Here is a 19,696-nt window from a genome sequence, read left to right as displayed (position 1 = left end):
TTTTTGCAATGGCTGGTACCTGTTGTTCCTTTCCATGTTTAGTGCTTCCTTCAGGATCTCTTGTAGGGCAGGCCTGGTGGTGACAAAATCTCTCAGCATTTGCTTGTCTGTGAAGGATTTTATTTCTCCACTTATGAAATTTAGTTTGGCTGGATATGAAATTCTGGGTTGAAAATTCTTTAAGAATGTTGAATATTGGCCCCCACTCTCTTCTGGCTTGAAGAGTTTCTGCTGAGAGATCTGCTGTTAGTCTGGTGAGCTTCCCTTTGTGGGTAACCCGACCTTTCTCTCTGGCTACCCTTAACATTTTTTCCTTCATTTCAACTTTGGTGAATCTGACAATTATGTGTCTTGGAGTTGCTCTTCTTGAGGAGTATCTTTGTGGCATTCTCTGTATTTCCTGAATTTGGATGTTGGCCTGCCTTACTAGGTTGGGGAAGTTCTCCTGGATGATATCCTGCAGAGTGTTTTCCAACTTGGTTCCATTTTTCCTGTCATTTTCAGGCACACCAATCAGACGTAGATTTGGTCTTTTCACATAATCCGATACTTCTTGGAGGCTTTGTTCATTTCTTTTTACTCCTTTTTCTCCACACTTCTCTTCTCGCTTCATTTCATTCATTTGATCTTCAATCGCTGATACTCTTTATTCCAGTTGATCAAGTCGGTTACTGAAGCTTGTGCATTTGTCACGTATTTCTTGTGTTATGGTTTTCATCTCTATCAGTTCTTTTAAGGTCTTCTTTGCATTGATTATTCTAGTTATCCGTTCATCCATTCTTTTTTCAAGGTTTTTAGTTTCTTTGTGGTGGTTACGTAGTTCTTCCTTTAGCTCTGAGAAGTTTGATCGACTGAAGCGTTCTTCTCTCAACTCGTCAAAGTTATTATCCGTCCAGCTTTGTTCCATTGCTGGCGATGCGCTGCGTTCCTTTGGAGGGGGAGATGTGCTCTGATTTTTTGAATTTCCAGCTTTTCTGCATTGCTTTTTCCCCATCTTTGTGGTTTTATCTGCCTTTGGTCTTTGATGATGGTGACGTACTGATGGAGTTTTGGTGTGGGTGTCCTTTCTGTTTGTTAGTTTTCCCTCTAACAGTCAGGACCCTCAGCTGTAGGTCTGTTGGAGTTTGCTTCAGGTCCACTCCAGACCCTGTTTGCCTGGGTATCAGCAGCAGAGGCTGCAGAAGATAGAATATTGCTGCACAGCGATTGTTGCTGTCTGATTCTTGCTTTGGAAGCTTCGTCTCGGGTGTACCCAGCCGTGTGAGGTGTGAGGTGTTGGTCTGCACCTAGTGTGGGATGTCTCCCAGTTAGGCTACTCTGGGGTCAGGGACCCAATTGAGCAGGCAGTCTGTCCCTTCTCAGATCTCAGCCTCCGTGCTGGGAGATCCACTGCTCTCTTCAAAGCTATCAGATGGGTATTTACCTCTGCCGAGGTTTCTGCTGCTTTTTGTTTAGCTTTCCCCTGTCCCCAGAGGAGGAGTCTACAGAGGCAGGCCGGCCTCCTTGAGCTGTGGTGGGCTCCACCCAATTCGGTGGCTTCATTTACCCACTTAAGCCTCAGCAATGGCGGGCGCCCCTCCCTCAGCCTCGCTGCTGCTTTGCAGTTAGATCTCAGACTGCTGTGCTAGCAATGAGGGAGGCTCCGTGGGTGTGGGACCCTCCTGACCAGGTGTGGGATATAATCTCCTCGTGTGCTGTTTGCTAAGACCCTTGGTAAAGCGCAGTATTAGGGTGGGAGTTACCCGATTTTCCAGGTGTTGTGTGTCTCTGTTTCCCTTGGCGAGGAAAAGGGATTCCCTTCCCCCTTGCACTTCCCAGGTGAGGCGATGCCTCGCCCTGCTTCAGCACTGGCTGGTCGGGCTGCACCAGCTGACCAGCACCAATTGTCCGGCACTCCCCAGTGAGATGAACCCGGTACCTCGGTTGAAAATGCAGAAATTGCCCGTCTTCTGTGTTGCTCATGCTGGGAGCTGGAGGCTGGAGCTGTTCCTATTCGGTCATCTTGGGCGTGCCACTTTTTTTTTTTTTTTTTTTTTGAGAGGGAGTCTCACTCTGTCCCAGGCTGGAGTGCAGTGGCAAGATCTCGGCTCACTGCAAGCTCCGCCTCTCAGGTTCACGCCATTCTCCTGCCTCAGCCTACCGAGTAGCTGGGACTACAGGCGCCTGCCACCATGCCTGGCTAATTTTTTTTTGTATGTTAGTAGAGACGGGGTTTCACCATGTTAGCCGGGATGGTCTCCATCTCCTGACCTCGTGATCCGCCCGCCTCAGCCTCCCAAAGTGCTGGGATTACAGGCGTGAGCCACCGTGCTCCGCCGAAAGAACTTTCAAGATTGGTTGAGTCAACCTGTATGGAAACTTACTAAATGTTTTATAGAAATATCAGAGAAAAGGAAATAATGAAAGATCAGTAACAGCTGCCAATGTGCACTACTAAATGGAAGAGCAATTCTATGGCTTTTATTATATTCACAGTTGTGTATCCATTACCACAATTGATTTTAAAACAATTTCATTACCCCTGAAAGAAGGTTTGCATCTCTTCGATGTCACCTCTCCAAACCCCTAGTCCATTCCAGTCCTAAGAAACCACGAATCTACTTTTTGACTCTACAGATTTGTGTATTCTGGACATTTCAGTTAGTGGAATCATTCTACATATGGTCCTTTGTGACTGACTTATTTCATTTATAATGTTACAAAGGTTCTTCTGTGTTGTAATATGTATCAGTACTTTATTTTTACTGCTGAATAATATTCCATTATGTGGGTATACAACGTTTTTCCATTCATGAGTTGGTGAAGACTTAAGTTGTGTCTATTTTCTGGCTATTATAAATAATACTACTATGAACATTTATGTATAAATTTTTGTGTGGACATATGTTTTCCTTCCTCTTGGATATATATCTAGGAGTGGAATTGCCAGATCATATGGAAACTCTTATGTTTAAGTGTTTGAGAAACCGCCAAACTTTTCCACTGTGGCTGGATTAGGATGCCCATTTTTTCACATCCTCATCAACACTTGTTATTATCTTTTTTTTTCAGTTTTAATTTATTTTCATCACTTTTTCTTCATGATCCAGATATTTTAAAATGCAAAGAAAATTAACTTTTAAAGACATGTTCAGGGACTGGCACTAAAAAAATTTTCAGACTGCAAATGAGTTATACAAATGAAAATATCAAATGGAGATCCAGTTATCAAAATGAAAGCACTCAACATATTAAAAATTCACAAGTATTTGTATAGAGCACATTAAAAAAGCTTGCTAACTGTTGTGATTTTAAAGAACTATTGCAGAAGTTTGAAGAAAATAGATTTATTAACTTATTAAATTTGGGTTACTGGACTTCTGAAAAGCTGTAAGACCTATTAGAAGGTTACTTCATCCTGTACTACATAATTATTCAAATAAATTAATAAAATAGGTGGATGAAGAAAAGATAACATTTTAGTCCCTTTACTTTGGCTAAATTAAGCACTTTTTCAAAGCCCTTAACCATTGCTTTTCTAAGCACTATAGTAATCAGTTGTTTGATAATTCTATTTTTTGTATTTAACTACAAACCTGTTCGTTTTTCCTATTTATCTATCAATCTTGTAAGATTTCTTCTTTTGTTTCTGTACCCCCTGTTTAAAACAATAAGGTTCCCCCTGCCGTGAGGAAGCTGGAACACTTAGGAGACGTAAGATCTACACTTATTGTATCCAGTTGGTGGAATCAGGGGATTTGCAGAAAGAAATAGCATCTGAGATCATAGGATTACTGATGCTGGAGGTAAGATGGCAAACAAAAACTTTTATTTGAGGGTAGATTTTGGGGGGTTTGTAGTTTGTTGAGGGAAGGAAAACTTAAGTGCCTAACCTAGCATAGTTCTTATTTATGAATAAGACCTGTTGTTAAAAAACAAAGAAGCAGGCAGGCTGGGCATGGTGACTCACACCTGTAATCCCAGCCCTTTGGGAGGCTGAAGTGGGAGGATCGCTTGAGCTCAGGAGTTTGAGACCAGCCTGAGCAACATGGTGAAACCCCATCTCTACCAAAAATACAAAAGAAAAAGAAATTAACCAGGCTGGTGGTGCGTGTCAGTGGTCACAGCTACTTGGGAGGCTGAGGCAAGAAGATCGCCTGAGCCAGGGAGGTGGAGGTTGCAGTGAGCCGAGATTGTGCCACTTCAGTCCAGCCTGGGCAGCAGAGTGAGACCCCATCTCAAAAAAAGGCAGATGAATGGGTTATAATCCGCTTAGATGTTCATATTACATTTCTGGTACCATGGACATATATCTCTTTGAAGAGTTGGCATATCTGAAAGCATTAGGGAACCGACAGAGGATTCTAACTTTTGAAGCCCTGCACAATTATAACTATGTACCAGACAGAGCAGAATGATTCCATAAATCCCTTATGGGACCAGTTCTGGATCTCAGACAATTAATTTATTTCAGCAAAAGACTTTATTTCTTAGATATATCAAACATGGGATTTCTGCTTGAGATTTCCTTTATCCTGTGAACTTTTAGGCTCACCATTTTCCAGGACCATTATTGGTTGAATTAGCCAATGAGTTTATTAGTGCTGTCAGAGAAGGCAGCCTAGTGAATGGAAAATCTTTGGAGTTACTACCTATCATTCTCACTGCCCTGGCTACCAAAAAGGAAAATCTGGCTTATGGAAAAGGTAATTTTCTTCCAATTTTATTGGCTTTTTCTCTATTCACATACTCAAATTTATTGCTTAGTATCTTTTGCATTTCTAGGTGTACTGAGTGGGGAAGAATGTAAGAAGCAGTTGATTAACACCCTGTGTTCTGGCAGGTGAGTCTTATTAATATGTAGAACTTTCTTAGGAATACAAGTGGCCAAAAAAAAAAAAAAAAAACCATTTCATTTCAGGAATTTATGTCTGTGAAGGTTGTAAGTCCTTCTTTTTTGTAGTTTTTAATATAACACTATAAAACTGTTTAGTCTGCAATGAATTAGTGAGAGAAAGAGATGATTTACTATATTCTGTCCTCTAAGACTGTTCATATAGTTTTATTTGCTTGACTGTGTATCTTAGTACAGCAATTTATTGTGTTAAGATACACATAATTAAATGTTAATTTAGTGTGTTTAATGCTCCAATCTAAGCATTATTGGAGTCTCAAGGTCGTGAAGGCTGGGGAAGTCACCCTGCTGCTGCATCTTTTCTTTCTTTTTTCTTTTTTTGAGGGAGTAGAATATACAAATAATGTATCCTTTAACCAGTAATTGTATTTCTGGGAATCTACATCAAAGAATGACTCCAACATACAAGAAAATCCTCACATATGAACATGTTCAACAAGAAATTTGTGACCAATATAAGCATACAGTAATAGAGACATGTAAACTACGTAAGTTAAGGTAGAGCCACTCCATGACATTTATACCTATTAAAAGTGAAATGTATACATCAAAGATGAAAAATTCTTACCATATAATTAACAAAATAAAGAGATTACTATGTTATATAATACTGTGATTGCATGTAGGTTTGTTAAAAAGAACAAGAAGGGAATACCCAAGATTATCTAAACCAGATAATTGTTTTTATGGTTCCTTACATAAGATCCCTTACATAAATAATTTTAAGCATGTATGTATCAATTTATTTGTTTTTAATTACACAAGAGTTTATTCAATACATGTTGTAATATACCTTTCATTTTTTATTTAATACAGCTGTCCATGTCAGCATATACAACTCTACATCATTCTTTTTAATGGTTTGCAGTAATCTGTTATTTGGCTAATCTACAATTGTCGGATTATTTGGTTGTTTCCAGTTTTTGTGCTATTACAAAGAGTGTTTCAATGAACATCTTTTTAAATTTTAAATAGAGATGGGAATCTTGCTTTATTGCTCAGGCTGGTCTTGAACTCCTGGCCTCAAGTGATCCTTGGCCTCCCAAAGTGTGGGGATAATAGGCATGAGCCATTGCACCTGGCCTGAACATTGTTATATATCTAGATGACCTTTTGTAAGCATGTACATGGCATATATTTCAAATAGTAAATCAGGTAGATCTGTGATTATGTGCATTTTTAAAGTTGATAAATACCGCCAACTTGTCATGCATTCCCTAAAACAGTATGTGAAGAGTGTTTGTTTTCCACAATCTCACCAACATTGGGTATCATCAGAATTTTGATTTTGCAAGTCAGATAGGTTAACAACCGCTATTTTATTGTTTTAAATGGTATTTATTTGATCTTGTTTCTCAGTATTGCAAAATCAAACTTGAATTGGCCCTTTTTTTTGTCCTCATTAATTTTACAAAGTTATATCTAAATAAGTTGGAATGAAATAAACTTTCTTTGTCATTTTCTTCTACCAGGTGGGATCAGCAATATGTAATCCAGCTCACCTCCATGTTCAAGTAAGCATCATCTTTCCCTTTTCTTTGTATATCCTGCTTTGTGAACTTACTTGCTAGAAATTAAACCATAGCAAACGTAAACATCACTCTTTCCTGACTGTAAGAATATTAGTAGTTATGTTTTCTGTTACAAATTTCCTCCCCATTCCTGCCTCCTTTTTGGCTTTATTTACTTATTTAAAATGTAACTTTATGATTTTTTTTCTAAGATGACTTTGCTTAGGTAAGGTTATTGGTTCCCTTAAAGGTTCTTCATTAGAGAAAAATCAAAAGGGACAGTTGTAATAATCTATTATCTCTTTAATTCTCTGCTCCCAAGTTTTATTTCTTAAAGTATGTTTAATGGAATTTTAACCACTGTAAAGCCCTGAATTGAATTTCTGAAAACAAGGCAGTTGGACTCTGTCTGTAGCCTTTAGAATCTTTGATCCACAGGGATGTCCCTCTGACTGCAGAAGAGGTGGAATTTGTGGTGGAAAAAGCATTGAGCATGTTCTCCAAGATGAATCTTCAAGAAATACCACCTTTGGTCTATCAGCTTCTGGTTCTCTCCTCCAAGGTACAAATGGAAAATTGTTTCTCCTTAGTTCTTGTGGTATGACCAGTTATGACTATTCAACTTATTCATACCCTTGGTTTACATAGCAGAACAAACATAGCCGAACATAGATGCTTTCATTTCATGTTTAGTGGTTTGGTTTGGTCTGGTAAAAAGATCATGCTTCTCATCCAAGGAAAACATGCATTATCTCTTCTATTGCTACATTTTCTTTGTGGTGGTAAAAGGGATAAAGATCTCAGAAACAGTAGACTATAGGCCCCATATTCTTATAGTAAGAGGTATTTCAAATCTTGTTTCAACATGAAAGTGTTCTATACATTCTTAGTTTGAGTCTAAGTCATAGATTATTTATTTAAATTTGTACTGGAGAATTCTTTAAGCTGAAAAGTACTTTGAATTCAACTTGGTTATTTTGCTGTTAACTGGGAGACCTTACAAATTTTGTATTGTTTTCAGGGAAGCAGAAAGAGTGTTTTGGAAGGAATCATAGCCTTCTTCAGTGCACTAGATAAGCAGCACAATGAGGAACAGAGTGGTGATGAGTGAGTAATATAGTGTAGAAATAAAGATCATTTTTACAAATTCATCTTCTCATTGTGTATTTTAGCTACTTCATTTTCTTCTCTTTTACCGCCTAACTTCACCTCAGCACAAAACTTTTCTAATCTTCTCCTGGCTGCTCAGTAATAAAGAGAATAACATGATCTCTTCAGCTCTTTCATTTTCACCTTTCCAGGAAAATAGCAATAATTGTCCTATAAGCTGCAAATTTAAAACCTATTTATTAAGTGTCAACTCTCTGCCAGGAACTGTTTAGTCTTGGGGCTACCGTGTTGAACCAGTCAGACAACGTCCCTGCTCTTGCAGAGCTTCAATTTTAGTGAGAAGAGGACAGAAAATAAATAACAAGAAAAATATTAGAGTGAAAAATGCTATGCAGATAATTCAAATGGATGATCTAACACTGACAGTATAGCTACTTTAGATTGGGTCAGGGAAAACCTCTCTCAGATGTACTATTTTAACTGAAGCCTGAATGATAAGATCCATAATATATAGATCAGAGAACATTCTCAGGTAGGGGAATAGTACAAAGGCAGAACAGTGTGACATGTCTGAGAAAGAGGATTTTGGGTGTTTTTGTTTATTTATTTTTGAGACAGAGTATCGCTGTGTCATCCATGCTGGAGTGCAGTGGCATGATCTCAATTCATTGCATCCTCCACCTCCCAGGTTTAAGCGATTCTCCTGCCTCAGCCTCCTAAGTATCTGGTATTACAGGTGCGCACCACTATGCCCAGCTAATTTTTTTATTTTTAGTAGAGACAGGGTTTGCCATGTTGGCCAGGGTGGTCTCAAACTCCTGGCCTCAAGTGATTCACCCTCCTCAGTCTCTCAGAGTGCTGGGATTACAGACATGAGCCTTTGTGCCTGGGCAAGGATTTTTGTTTTTTCTTTCTTTCTTTTTTTTTTTTTTTTTTTGATGTGGAGTGTCGTTCTGTTGCCCAGACTGGAGTGCAGTGTCACGATCTCGGCTCACTGCAACCTCCACCTCTTGGGTTCAAACGATTCTGCTCCCTCAACCTCCTGAGTAGCTGAGATTGCAGGCACTTGCCACCATGCCCAGCTAATTTTTTGTATTTTTAGTAGAGACGGGGTTTCACCAAATTGGCCAGGCTGGTCTTGAACTCCTGACCTCGGGTGATCCACCCACCTCGGCCTCCCAAAGTGCTGGGATTACAGGCGTGAGCCACCGTGCCCAGCCAGATTTTTGTTTTTTAAGCAAACATTTGTAGAGTATTCATTCTGTGCCAGGTGCTATTCCAAGCACTTTAAACCTCACAACCCTATTTTACCTCTATTTTATGGATATGGAAATGGAGAGACAGAGAATTTAGTTAGTTTGGCTTGAGCAATTAGAGGTGGTTTATTTTTCCTTTTTTTCTTTTTTTTTTTTTTTAAGAGTGTCTTGTTCTATTGTCCGGGTTGGAGTGCAGTAGCACCATTATAGCTCACTGTAGTCTCTAATTCCTGGGCTCAAGTGACCCTCCAGCCTCAGCTTCCCAAGTAGCTGGGGGTATAGGCATGTGACACCAAGCCTGGTTAATTTTTTTCTTTTTTTTTCTTTTTTTTTTTTTGAGATGGAGTCTCTGTCACCCAGGCTGGAGTACAGTGGCGTGATCTCAACTCCCTGCAACCTCTGCTTTCCAAGTTTAAGTGATTCTCCTGCCTCACCCTCCCAAGTGTCTGGGATTTCAGGCACCCACCACTATGGCTAATTTTTTTTTTTTTTTTTTGAGATGAAGTCTCACTGTGTTGCCCAGGCTGGAGTGCAGTGGCACGATCTCAGGTCACTGCAAACTCTGCCTCCCAGTTCAAGCGATCCTCCTGCCTCAGCCTCCCTACTAGCTGGGATTACAGGTGTGCACCACCATGCCTGGCTGCTTTTTGTATTTTTAGTAGACGGGCTTTCACTATATTGGCCAGGCTGGTCTCGAACTCCTGACGTCAAGTGATCCGCCTGCCTTGGCCTCCCAAACTGCTGGGATTACGGGCATGAGCCACTGCACCCGGCCCAAACCCGGCTAATTTTAAAAATTTTTTCTAGAGACAGGGTTTCACTATGTTGCCCAGGCTGGTCTTGAACTCCTAGCCTCAGGCAATCTCCTGCCTCAGCCTCCCAAAGTGCTGGAATTACAGGAGCAAGCTGCCACACCCAGCAGAGAAGGTGGTCTTAGATACTAAATTAGAATAAGCTGACAAAGAATTAGATTTTGGAGAAAATAATTAGCTCATTTTTTTTTTTTAATTAGCTCACTTTTGACCACACTAATATATTAGGGTCACATAAGGAGATATTAACCAGGTACTCTGGAGTAGTAGGGAGAGGGTGGAACTTGGGATAAGACTGGAAGGGACTAAAGCCAAGAGACTGGATGGGATTATCAAGGGAAAGCATGAATAAAAAGAAACGTAAGACTGAGTTCAGAGGCATTCCACCATTTCAAGGTCAAGTACTTTGGGAGGCTGAGGCAGGCAGATTGCTTGAGCTCAGGAGTTCAAGACCAGCCGGGATGACATGGTAAAACCCCATCTCTACAAAAAGTACAAAAATAGCCAGGTGCAGTGGCGCATGCCTGTAGTACCAACTACTTGGGAGGTTGAAGCAGGAGAATCACTTGAGCTTAGGATACGGAGGTTGCAGTGAGCTGAGATTGCACCTTTGCATTCCAGCCTGGGCAATGGGAATGAATCCTTGTCTAAAAAAAAAAAAATGTTTGTTTGAGGAGAGGCCAGTGATGATGCCCTGGAAGCTAAGAGAAGAAAATTTTTCAAGAAAGAAGTGGTTAATTGTGTCAGATCTGAGATGTTAATTAAGATGGGACTTTATTGTTTTTGGCAACTTGGAAGTCATTTGTGACCCTTGAAAAAGTAATCTAATGTTATTGCGGGGGTGAGGGTAGAAAGAGGATAGAAACCTGATTGAATTGGATTGTACTGGGTAGAGATTGTGAGATAAAAAAGAAGAAATTATGACTATAGACATTTATTTTATGGAATCTTGTAAAAAGAAGTGGAGTCTGGGCACAGTAAATCATGCCTGTGATCCCAACGTTTTGTGAGGCTGAGGCATGAGAATCACTTGAGCCCAGGAGTTTGAGACCAGCTGGGCAATATAGTGAAACTCCATCTCTACCAAAAAATAGAAATATTAGTTGGGCATAGCGGCCCATGCCTGTAGTCCCAGCTACTCAGGAGGCTGAGGTGGGAAGATCGTTTGAGCCTGGGAGGTTGAGGCTACAGTGAGCTATGATCATGCCATTGCACACCAGCCTGAGTGACAGAGCAAGACCCTGTCTCAGATGGATGGATGGATGGATGGATGGATGGATGGATGGGTAGGTAAGTAGGTAGATAGACAGACAGAACAGACAGACAGGAGTAGAGAACTGGGCAGTAGAATTTCTAGTAAACAGCTGCCTTCAGTGATTGTATGAGTTTAGATTGAGTTGGTCTACTTGTTCATCGTAGCACCTGCCCTTGTCTCTCACTCAAAAACCATAGCTCATACCTTTTTTTTGTTGTTGCCTTGGCTGGAGTGCAGTGGCGCAATCTTGGCTCACTGCAACCTCCACCTTCCGGGCTGAAACAATCCTCCCACCTCAGCCTCCCAAGTAGCTGGGACTACAGGCGTGCCACCACATGGGGCTGATTTTTTTAAACTTTTAGTAGAGGCTAGTCTTGAACTCCTGGAATCAAGTGAGCTGCCTGCCTCAGCCTCCCAAAGTGCTGGGATTACAAGCATGAGGCACCGCGCCTTATAGCTCATACCTTTCTGTTGAATCTTTTAGGCTGTTGGATGTTGTTACTGTGCCATCAGGTGAACTTCGTCATGTGGAAGGCACCATTATTCTTCACATTGTGTTTGCCATCAAATTGGACTATGAACTAGGCAGAGAACTCCTGAAACACTTAAAGGTAGCACCAAACTTGTAAGGTGATCTTCGTCTCTTTTGAATGAAAGTGTTTGAACTTAAGCTACTTTTATGTCAGTTAATGACAGGAAACAAATACTGTAAAATGACTCTGGGTGTGGAGGATGTCTTTTTTTTTTTTTTACTTTGAAAGTGGAAAATATACGTTACCACACTCCCTTTTTTTTAAAGTCCTCACTTTAGCAGTATACCACATCCTTAAGCAAGCCAGAAAGGTCTATTAAAAAAGCCTCAAATGTTCTAATGCAAAAAAGTAGGAAAAAAGCTAAGAACTATTCAGCAGGAAACTCAAAATCTAAGTAGATTATGTGTCACTATCTTATGTGACCTTCACCTATGGCCTCTGCTTTCTCATTTATGAATTAGGATGTTGCATCTAGTAGTAGATCATGGAGTTGTATGATGCTAAGTCATTCATCATGAAGTATTTGTAAAGTAGTAAAATAAAACTCAGGTGTTTTGAACTATATTAAAGAAAAGTAGTGTACAGATATATTTGTTCCTCCAACTTTTTAGTTTGAAAATTCTAACTCAGAAAAGTTAAAACACTACATAGCATGAAGAGCACCTATGTTCCCTTCACCTAGATTCACCAATTATTAGACGCTTTGCCACATTTACTTCACTTTTTCTCTCATACGTATTCTTTTTCTGAACATTTAAAAGTAAGATGCAGAAACCCAAACCCTAACACCTCAATGCCTGAATATTTCAGCTTGCTAAGAACAGGGACATATTATCACAATACCATCATCACGTCTAAGAAAATTAACAATAATTCCATAATATTATTTAATTTATGTTCCCTATTCACATTTTCACAGTTGTCTCTAAAATGTCTTTTACAGCTGTGTTTTTTTTTTCCTCTGCTCCAGGCTCTCATCAGGCTTCATGCATTGCATTTGGTTGGTCTTTCTAGTTTTACACTGATTTTTTTGAAGCATCAGCCCACTTGTGTAATGTCCCACATTTTTGGATTTATCTGATTGTTTCCTCATGATTGGGTTCAAGTTAAACATTTTTGACTTGAATACTTCGTAAGTGATGTTGTGTACATTTTCTTGCAAGGGCCAGATACTAATATTTTACACTTTGCAGGCCATGCAGGTTCTGTCACAACTACTCAGCTTTACCATTGCAGCAAGAAGGCAGCCACAGACAAAATGTACTGAGTGTGGCTGTTTTCCCATTATTTATGGACACTGAAATTTGAATTTTATTCCATTTTTATATTGTGGGATATTATTCTTCGTTTTCTGTTTTTTATTTGGACAGAGTCTCACTCTCACCCAAGCTGGAGTGCCATGGCCCAATCTTGGCTCACTGCGACCTCCACCTCCCAGGTTCAAGTGATTCTCATGCCTCAACCTTCCAAGTAGCTAGGACTACAAGTGCATGTCACCACGCCTGGCTAATTTTCGTATTTTTAATAGAGGTGGGGTTTCGCCATGTTGGTCAGGCTGGTCTTCAACTCCTGGCCTCAAGTGACCTGCCTGCCTTGTCCTCCCAAAGTACTGAGACTACAGGCGTGAGCCACTGCACTGGCTTTCCTTTGATTCCTGTCCCCCACCTCAACCATTTAAAACCATAAAAACCAGTCTTAGCTCATGGATTGCACAAAAACAGGTAGTGGGTTGGATTTGGCCAACAGGCTTTTTGTAGTTAGCCAACCACTGTTCTATGCATTACATCAGGAGGAACATAGTATTAACTACCTTACTATTTGTGATGCTAAATCATTTGCTTTTAAGAAAATGACCATCGATTTTCTTCATTTATAAGTATATGTGTATCCCTTTGTAATTAGAAAGGAATCCATAGGGTCATAGTTTGAGATAGTATTGAAAATCCTTTTCCCAACAACATTTCACACAGTGGTTTTCGTTTTCCTGTCTATTGATGATTCTTGGCCTAAATCAGTAATTATACCAGGAATTTGAATTTTATATTTGATAATTTTTTTCTTTTTGTCCTCACAATCTGTTCCCAAGGGATTCTGATTTTAATTAGAAAATTTTAATTGCGTCTTTCTTTCTACATTATTAGCTGGCATTCTTCTGTAAAAAGAGCCTCTCCTTTCCCTATTGTTTTGAATATCATTATGCACTCATGAACCTTTTTAAATTCAATGTACTCATTATTCATTACTGTCGTTATTTGTTTTGAGCATAAAATTACCCAAATTTAGCCAGTTGGATCCTTCAAGTCAGCTTGTGTGTTCTTTTGATGTGACCCCATTAGTCTTTGAGCTGTGGCATGATATGCCCAAGGCTCACCATAGTACTTTCTTTGCCCCATCCTGATGCCAACCATGTCTCTAAAAAGCCCTGGGTCCCTTTTGTAGGAAAGGATATTTAAAGACCATAATCTGTAAGTAGGCTTTAATTTATCTTCTCTGTATCTGTTCACTCTTTTTTAAATTTAGGTTCGTAGTAACTATATTACTGGCCATTTCACCAGCTTTATGTATTTTGATCCACTTTGTTGTTTTGTTTTTGTTTTCTGTTTGATTGATGTTTTATTTTGTATATTTTTTGTTTTATTGGTATCATCTTTTCTAGGCCTTGAAAATGTATTTTTTAAACTTTTTGAGGCACAATTTACATAGCATAAATGCTTTTATTCTAAGCATGCAATCCAGTGATGTTTTTCATAAGTTTACCTAGTTTGTAACTGTCACTATAATCCAATTTTAGAACATTTTTATCACCCTGTAAGATCTTTTATGCCCATTTAATCTGCATTAGCACTCCCAGCCCCAGGTAACCACTATCTACTTTCTGTCTCTATAGATTTACCTTTCCTAGATATTTTGTATAAATGAAATTGTATGATATGTGGTCTTTTGTGTATGTCTTCTTTCATGAAGTGTAATGTTTTCAGGGTTCACCTGTGTTGTAGTGTATGTCAGTATTTCATTTCTTTTTACTGTTTTGTTTGTTTTAAGAGACATGGTCTCACTCTGTCACCTAGGGTGGAGTGCAATATCCGTGATCATGGCTCACTGCACCCTCAAACTCCTGGCCTCAAGTGATCCTCCCACTGTAGACTTCTGACTAGCTAGGACCACAGGCGCACACCACCATGCCTGGCTAATTTAAAAAAAATTTTTTTAAGAGACGGAGGTCTTGCTGTGAACTCCTGGCCTCAAGTGATCCTCCTGCCTTAGCCTCCCAACTAGCTGGGATTACAGGTGTGAGCTACCATATCAGGCTCATTTCTTTCTATTGTAGAATAGTATTCCATTGTGTGGATATATGTGAGTTTTATTTAGCAGTCTCCCGCTGGTGGATATTTGAATTTTTTCTACTGTTTGGCTACTACAAATAATGCTGCCACTAACATTCACATGTAAGTCTTTGTGTGGACATATGTTTTATTTGTTTTGTTCATATACCCAGGAGTAGAACTGCTGGCTTGTATAAGAAATTTATGTTTATATTTTTAAGAAACTGCCTGCTTTCCAAAACAGTATCATTTTACATTCCCACTATCACTGTGTGAGGGTTCCTATTTCTCTGTCTCTTGGCCAACATTTGTTGTCTGTCTTTTTTATTATATCCATTCTAATGGATGTGAAACAGTACCTCATTGAGGTTTAACTGCATTTTCTTAATGACTGATGATAATTGAGCCTCTTTGCATGTGCTCATTAACTGTTCTAAAACCTTCTTTGGTGAAATGTCTATTCAAATCTTTTGCCCATTTTTTGAGTGTGTTGTTTGTCTTCTTAATTAAAATTCTTTGTATATTCTACTGACAAGTTCTTTTTTATTTTTTCAATAACTTTGTTATGAATGGTGACAAGTTCCTTCTCAGGTATATAATTAGCAAATATTTTTTCTCAGTCTGTGACTTGTCTTTTTATTTTCTTAATGGTATCTTTTGAAGTACAAAAGTTTTAAATTTTGTTGAGGTCCAGTTTATCAATTTTTTCTTGTACAAATTATGCTTTTGGTATTGTATCTAAGAAATCTTTACCTAATCCAAGGTCTTGAAATTTTTCTATATGTTTTCTTCTAAAAGTATTATAATTTTTGCTCTTACATTTGGATTTCTGATCCATTCAAGAACCTATTTTTATTTTTTATTACTATTAAAATTTTTTTTATGTCCTTTGAGTCATAGAGACTTTTTTTTTTGGTAGGGGGTGCAGTGGCGCAATCTCAGCTCACTGCAACCTTCGCCTCCCAGATTCAGGTGATTCTCCTGCCTCAACCTCCTGAGTAGCTGGGATTATAGGCATGCGCCACCACTCCCAGCTAATTTTTGTACTTTACGAGACAGGGTCTCACTATGTTGGCCAGACTGGTCTTGAACTCCTGACCTCAAATGATCCACCTGCCTCAGTTTCCCAAAGTGCTGGGATTACAAGTGTGAGCCACGACACCCAGCCAAGGGACTTATTGTTAAATAGGCTGTTATACTTTTAAGATGTATGTAATGGGACCAGGTGTGGTGGTTCACACCTGTAATCCCAGCACTTTGGAAGACCAAGGTGGGAGGATCACTTGAGGCCAGGAGTTTGAGACTCACCTGGGCAACACAGTGAGACTTCATCTCTCCAAAAAATTTAAAAATTAAAAATTAAAAAATTAGCCAGGCATGGTGTAGTCCCAGCTACTTGGGAGGCTAAGCCAGGAGGATCCCTTGAGTCTGGGAAATCAAGGCTGCAGTGGTTTATGATTGCATCACTGCACTCCAGCCTAGGCAACAGAGTGAGACCCTATCTTTAAAAAAAAAAAAAAAGAAAATGTAAGTAATGACTTCCTTTTGGTTGCTCTTTTCTAGGCAGGACAGCAAGGAGATTCCAAAAATAACTTAAGTCCCTTCAGCATTGCTCTTCTTCTCTCTGTAACAAGAATACAAAGATTTCAGGACCAGGTATTTTTTTTAATGCCATTTTGTTTCCTTTTGTAGTTGGTAAAAAAAAAAGCACAGAAATCTGTTTTTGTTGTATCCTTTCCTAAACAATTTTACCCTCTTCCTGCCAGCAGCAAAGCTGCTATAAGACATGTATGTCCCCTCTGTTCTCTGGGGACTGATGGAAGACTTCTACAGGTTTTTGGTTTATTCCTCCATTTCCTATTGTATGGTAAGCTAGGTGGTGAGGTGGGAATAAGAGTGGAAGGATATCACACAGCCCAAGTTGGAGGAAGGGACAATTTAGCTGGATATTCACCAGCAGTTTTATTATGTTGTAGCTTTCCAAGAATAGGTTAGTTGCAAGGATGAAATTTACCCTTTTTTTCTTATATGTGTTCCAGGTTGTGGGTAATATTTATACTGACTTTTAGCCTTTTTTTCCCCTTTTTGCTTAAGGAAGGCTTGTCTTCAACTCCTTAAAGTTCCCACTGAACGTCATAATTTTTGTAACATCTTCATCTAGTTAAAATAGTTGTCATAGGGATATAGTGAATGGCAGCTCATAGGAACAGTTATAGGGTTAAGATTTATAGCATGAGCTATAATATTTGCTTTATTTTCTTATTCTATTAAGCGCTTGATCTTTTATTTATTTTTTTCATTTATTTTTATTAACTATACCCAAGGTGCTTGATCTTTTAAAGACTTCGGTTGTAAAGAACTTTAAGGATCTTCAACTCCTCCAAGGCTCAAAATTTCTTCAGAATCTAGTTCCTCATAGGTCTTATGTTTCAGCCATGATCTTGGAAGTGGTAAAGAATAGGTAAGTTGGTGAACCATATCTCAAACAGTTTATAAGGTGTTTAATGTTAGAAAATGCAATGTGGTATCATACTTGCAGGCTATGAGGGGAAACTGATGACTTACAGCTGTTGACTTCACACATCACGGTTCAATTTCTTAAAACTGGTAGAGCATACTTTTTCCCTATGGAAATATCCTTGAATCTCAGGAGCTGGTTTCTTGGCCACCTTGACAGCAAGCATACAAAACTGAATTAGGTGCTATTGTTTATTTCATGATACTACAGTTCTCTGTTTTCCTTTGCTTTCTTTCCATTTTTTTTTGAAACAGTCTCATTCTGTTGCCCAGGCTGGAGTGTAGTGCCACAATCTTGGCTTATTGCACCCTTGACCTCCCAGGCTCGAGCAATCCTCCCACCTCAGCCTCTCGAGTACCTGGGATTACAGGCATGCTCCACCATGCCCAAGTAATTTTTGTGTGTTTTGTAGAGACAGAGTTTCGCCACGTTGCCCAGGCTGGTCTTGAACTCCTGAGCTCAAGTGATCCACCTGCCTTGGCCTCCCAAAGTGCTAGGATTACAGGCTTGAGCCACCAGTCTGGGCCCTTTCTTTTCTTTTTTAAAGGAAACAGAGTCTCACTATGTTCCCTAGGCTGGAGGGCAATGGCTATTCACAGGTTCTATTATAGCACAGTAAAGTCTCGAACTCCTGGCCTCAACTGATCCTCCCACCTCAGTAGCTGGGACTATAGGCATGTACCCCTGTGCCTGGCTTGGCCTTTCTTTTTTTTTTTTTTCCTGGAGACATAGGAACTTTTCACTATGTTGCCCAGGCTGGACTTGATTTTGTGGGCTCAACTGATCCTCCTGCCTCAGCCTCTCAAGTAGCCGGGACAATAGGTGCATGCCACTGCATCTGGCTAATGGCCTTTTTTTAAAGTGAGTAAAAAACATTAAGAGTTTTATTTACTTTGTTGAAATTTGGAGGTTGTGGTTGGAATTGAATTATTGATTAGCCAGTTTAGACAAATTCATTTAAAACCACATGGAAAACATCAGTAACTATCCTGATTTTTATTTTAATTTCAGGATATGCATTAGCTGTTCTAACAGTCTTTACTATGTCATGCTTTCATTATGCATTAAATATATTTTAAAGTTTCATAATTTAAGCATGATTTATGGTAGGTCTCTTCTAGGCCCGGAATTCTTGTTTATTAATAGATTGAATTTATATGAGCTTTGCAGTAGGGCAAATTTGAAATTAGAGTTTATTGTTTGAGTGTTTTACCCATTGATAGGCCTTAAAGCTTTTTTTTTTTTGGAGGCGGAGTCTTGCTCAGTCGCCCAGGCTGGAGTGCAGTGGCGTGATCTTGGCTCACTGCAAGCTCCACCTCCCGGGTTCACGCTATTCTCCTGCCTCAGCCTCCCGATTAGCTGGGACTACAGGCGCCCGCCACCACGCCCAGCTAATTTTTTGCATTTTTAGTAGAGACGGGGTTTCACCGTGTTAGCCAGGATGGTCTTGATCTCCTGACCTCGTGATCCACCCACCTCGGCCTCCCAAAGTGCTGGGATTACAGGCGTGAGCTACCACGCTTGGCCGCCTTAAAGCTTTTTAATCTTTGTATCTGATTATTCTTTTTCCTGAGGCTTATAGTTGTGTCTCCAGTATTCTCCCAACCCAATCTCTTCAAATGGGGCTAAAGAAACAGGTACTCACTAACTAGGAAATTCCTGGAAAGCTGCCCGTCTTCTGAAAGTCTCAGCCATCATAGGACTTGAAAGCATCTCCATGTATAATTAGCCTGGAGAGGGTACTTGTCAGCAGGTGGGACCAAACCTCAGCTGGGAGAGATTTGGATAGCCTTATTAGATCCTGTAAAATAACTGGCTGGTTAGTTACACATGCTTGCCCCAGTCAGTTAATGAACCTTTAAATAATGCATTCTCCATTTTACGTAATTGAATTTTTGGCTCTTCAGAGTATGAATATTGTTAACTCTGTTAAAATGTTATAATTTATCTAACATAACTATCTACTTCATTCTGTAGTGCTGCATTATAATTTGTTGCAATTTAACAGGTAGATATAATGGTTAAAGGTTATATGCACATTATTTCCACTGTGGGGTATAACATTAAGTGGTATAAAACCACCAGTGATTCTACTCCTTTACAAAAGATTATTTGTAGTTTTAGCTCATGCTGTTGACACCAGATCATTCATCCATTTATACTATAAATATCTACTGAGTGTCTTTTATATGCCACCCTTGTGTTAAGCAATGTAGGTAAAAATATGACTATACCATGACCTCTCTCTTACAGAATCTCTGTCTATGGAGAGGAGCTAATTTGTAAGCCTCTACATACGCGTTGTCAGTGCTGTAGGGTAATAGAAGAGGCAGCAATGAACTTCTCATCATGAAATCTTGAATGGGAATCTTTAATTGTCATCATATTGAAATATTCCAGTTTCTTGTGTATGTTTTTGAATATTCTCTAGCTTCTGGATTTTCCCAGTACTCTGTCTGTCATTGGAGACCACTTGCCTGCTAT

The 19,696-nt window shown here is 39.4% G+C and overlaps 1 protein-coding gene across 3 annotated transcripts in view; it reads left to right on the top strand.

Moving 5' to 3' along the window:
* FANCI (Fanconi anemia, complementation group I) overlaps positions 1-19,696 on the top strand; it is an 85,034-nt gene that overhangs the window by 22,903 nt on the left and 42,435 nt on the right. For all 3 annotated transcript variants that reach the window (XM_011948315.1, XM_011948314.1, XM_011948313.1), the window contains exons 4-12: positions 3,655-3,785; positions 4,529-4,685; positions 4,765-4,822; positions 6,367-6,408; positions 6,844-6,967; positions 7,427-7,512; positions 11,323-11,449; positions 16,258-16,350; positions 17,019-17,155. In XM_011948315.1, the coding sequence (XP_011803705.1) occupies positions 3,655-3,785; positions 4,529-4,685; positions 4,765-4,822; positions 6,367-6,408; positions 6,844-6,967; positions 7,427-7,512; positions 11,323-11,449; positions 16,258-16,350; positions 17,019-17,155 (955 nt within the window). The remainder of the gene's footprint in view (positions 1-3,654; positions 3,786-4,528; positions 4,686-4,764; positions 4,823-6,366; positions 6,409-6,843; positions 6,968-7,426; positions 7,513-11,322; positions 11,450-16,257; positions 16,351-17,018; positions 17,156-19,696) is intronic.

The sequence above is a fragment of the Colobus angolensis genome, unplaced genomic scaffold (genome assembly GCF_000951035.1).
Source record: "Colobus angolensis palliatus isolate OR3802 unplaced genomic scaffold, Cang.pa_1.0 Scaffold278, whole genome shotgun sequence".
Lineage (NCBI taxonomy): Eukaryota > Metazoa > Chordata > Mammalia > Primates > Cercopithecidae > Colobus > Colobus angolensis.
The sequence above is the reverse complement of the archived record's forward strand: the minus strand, read 5'-3'. Positions and strand labels throughout refer to the sequence as shown.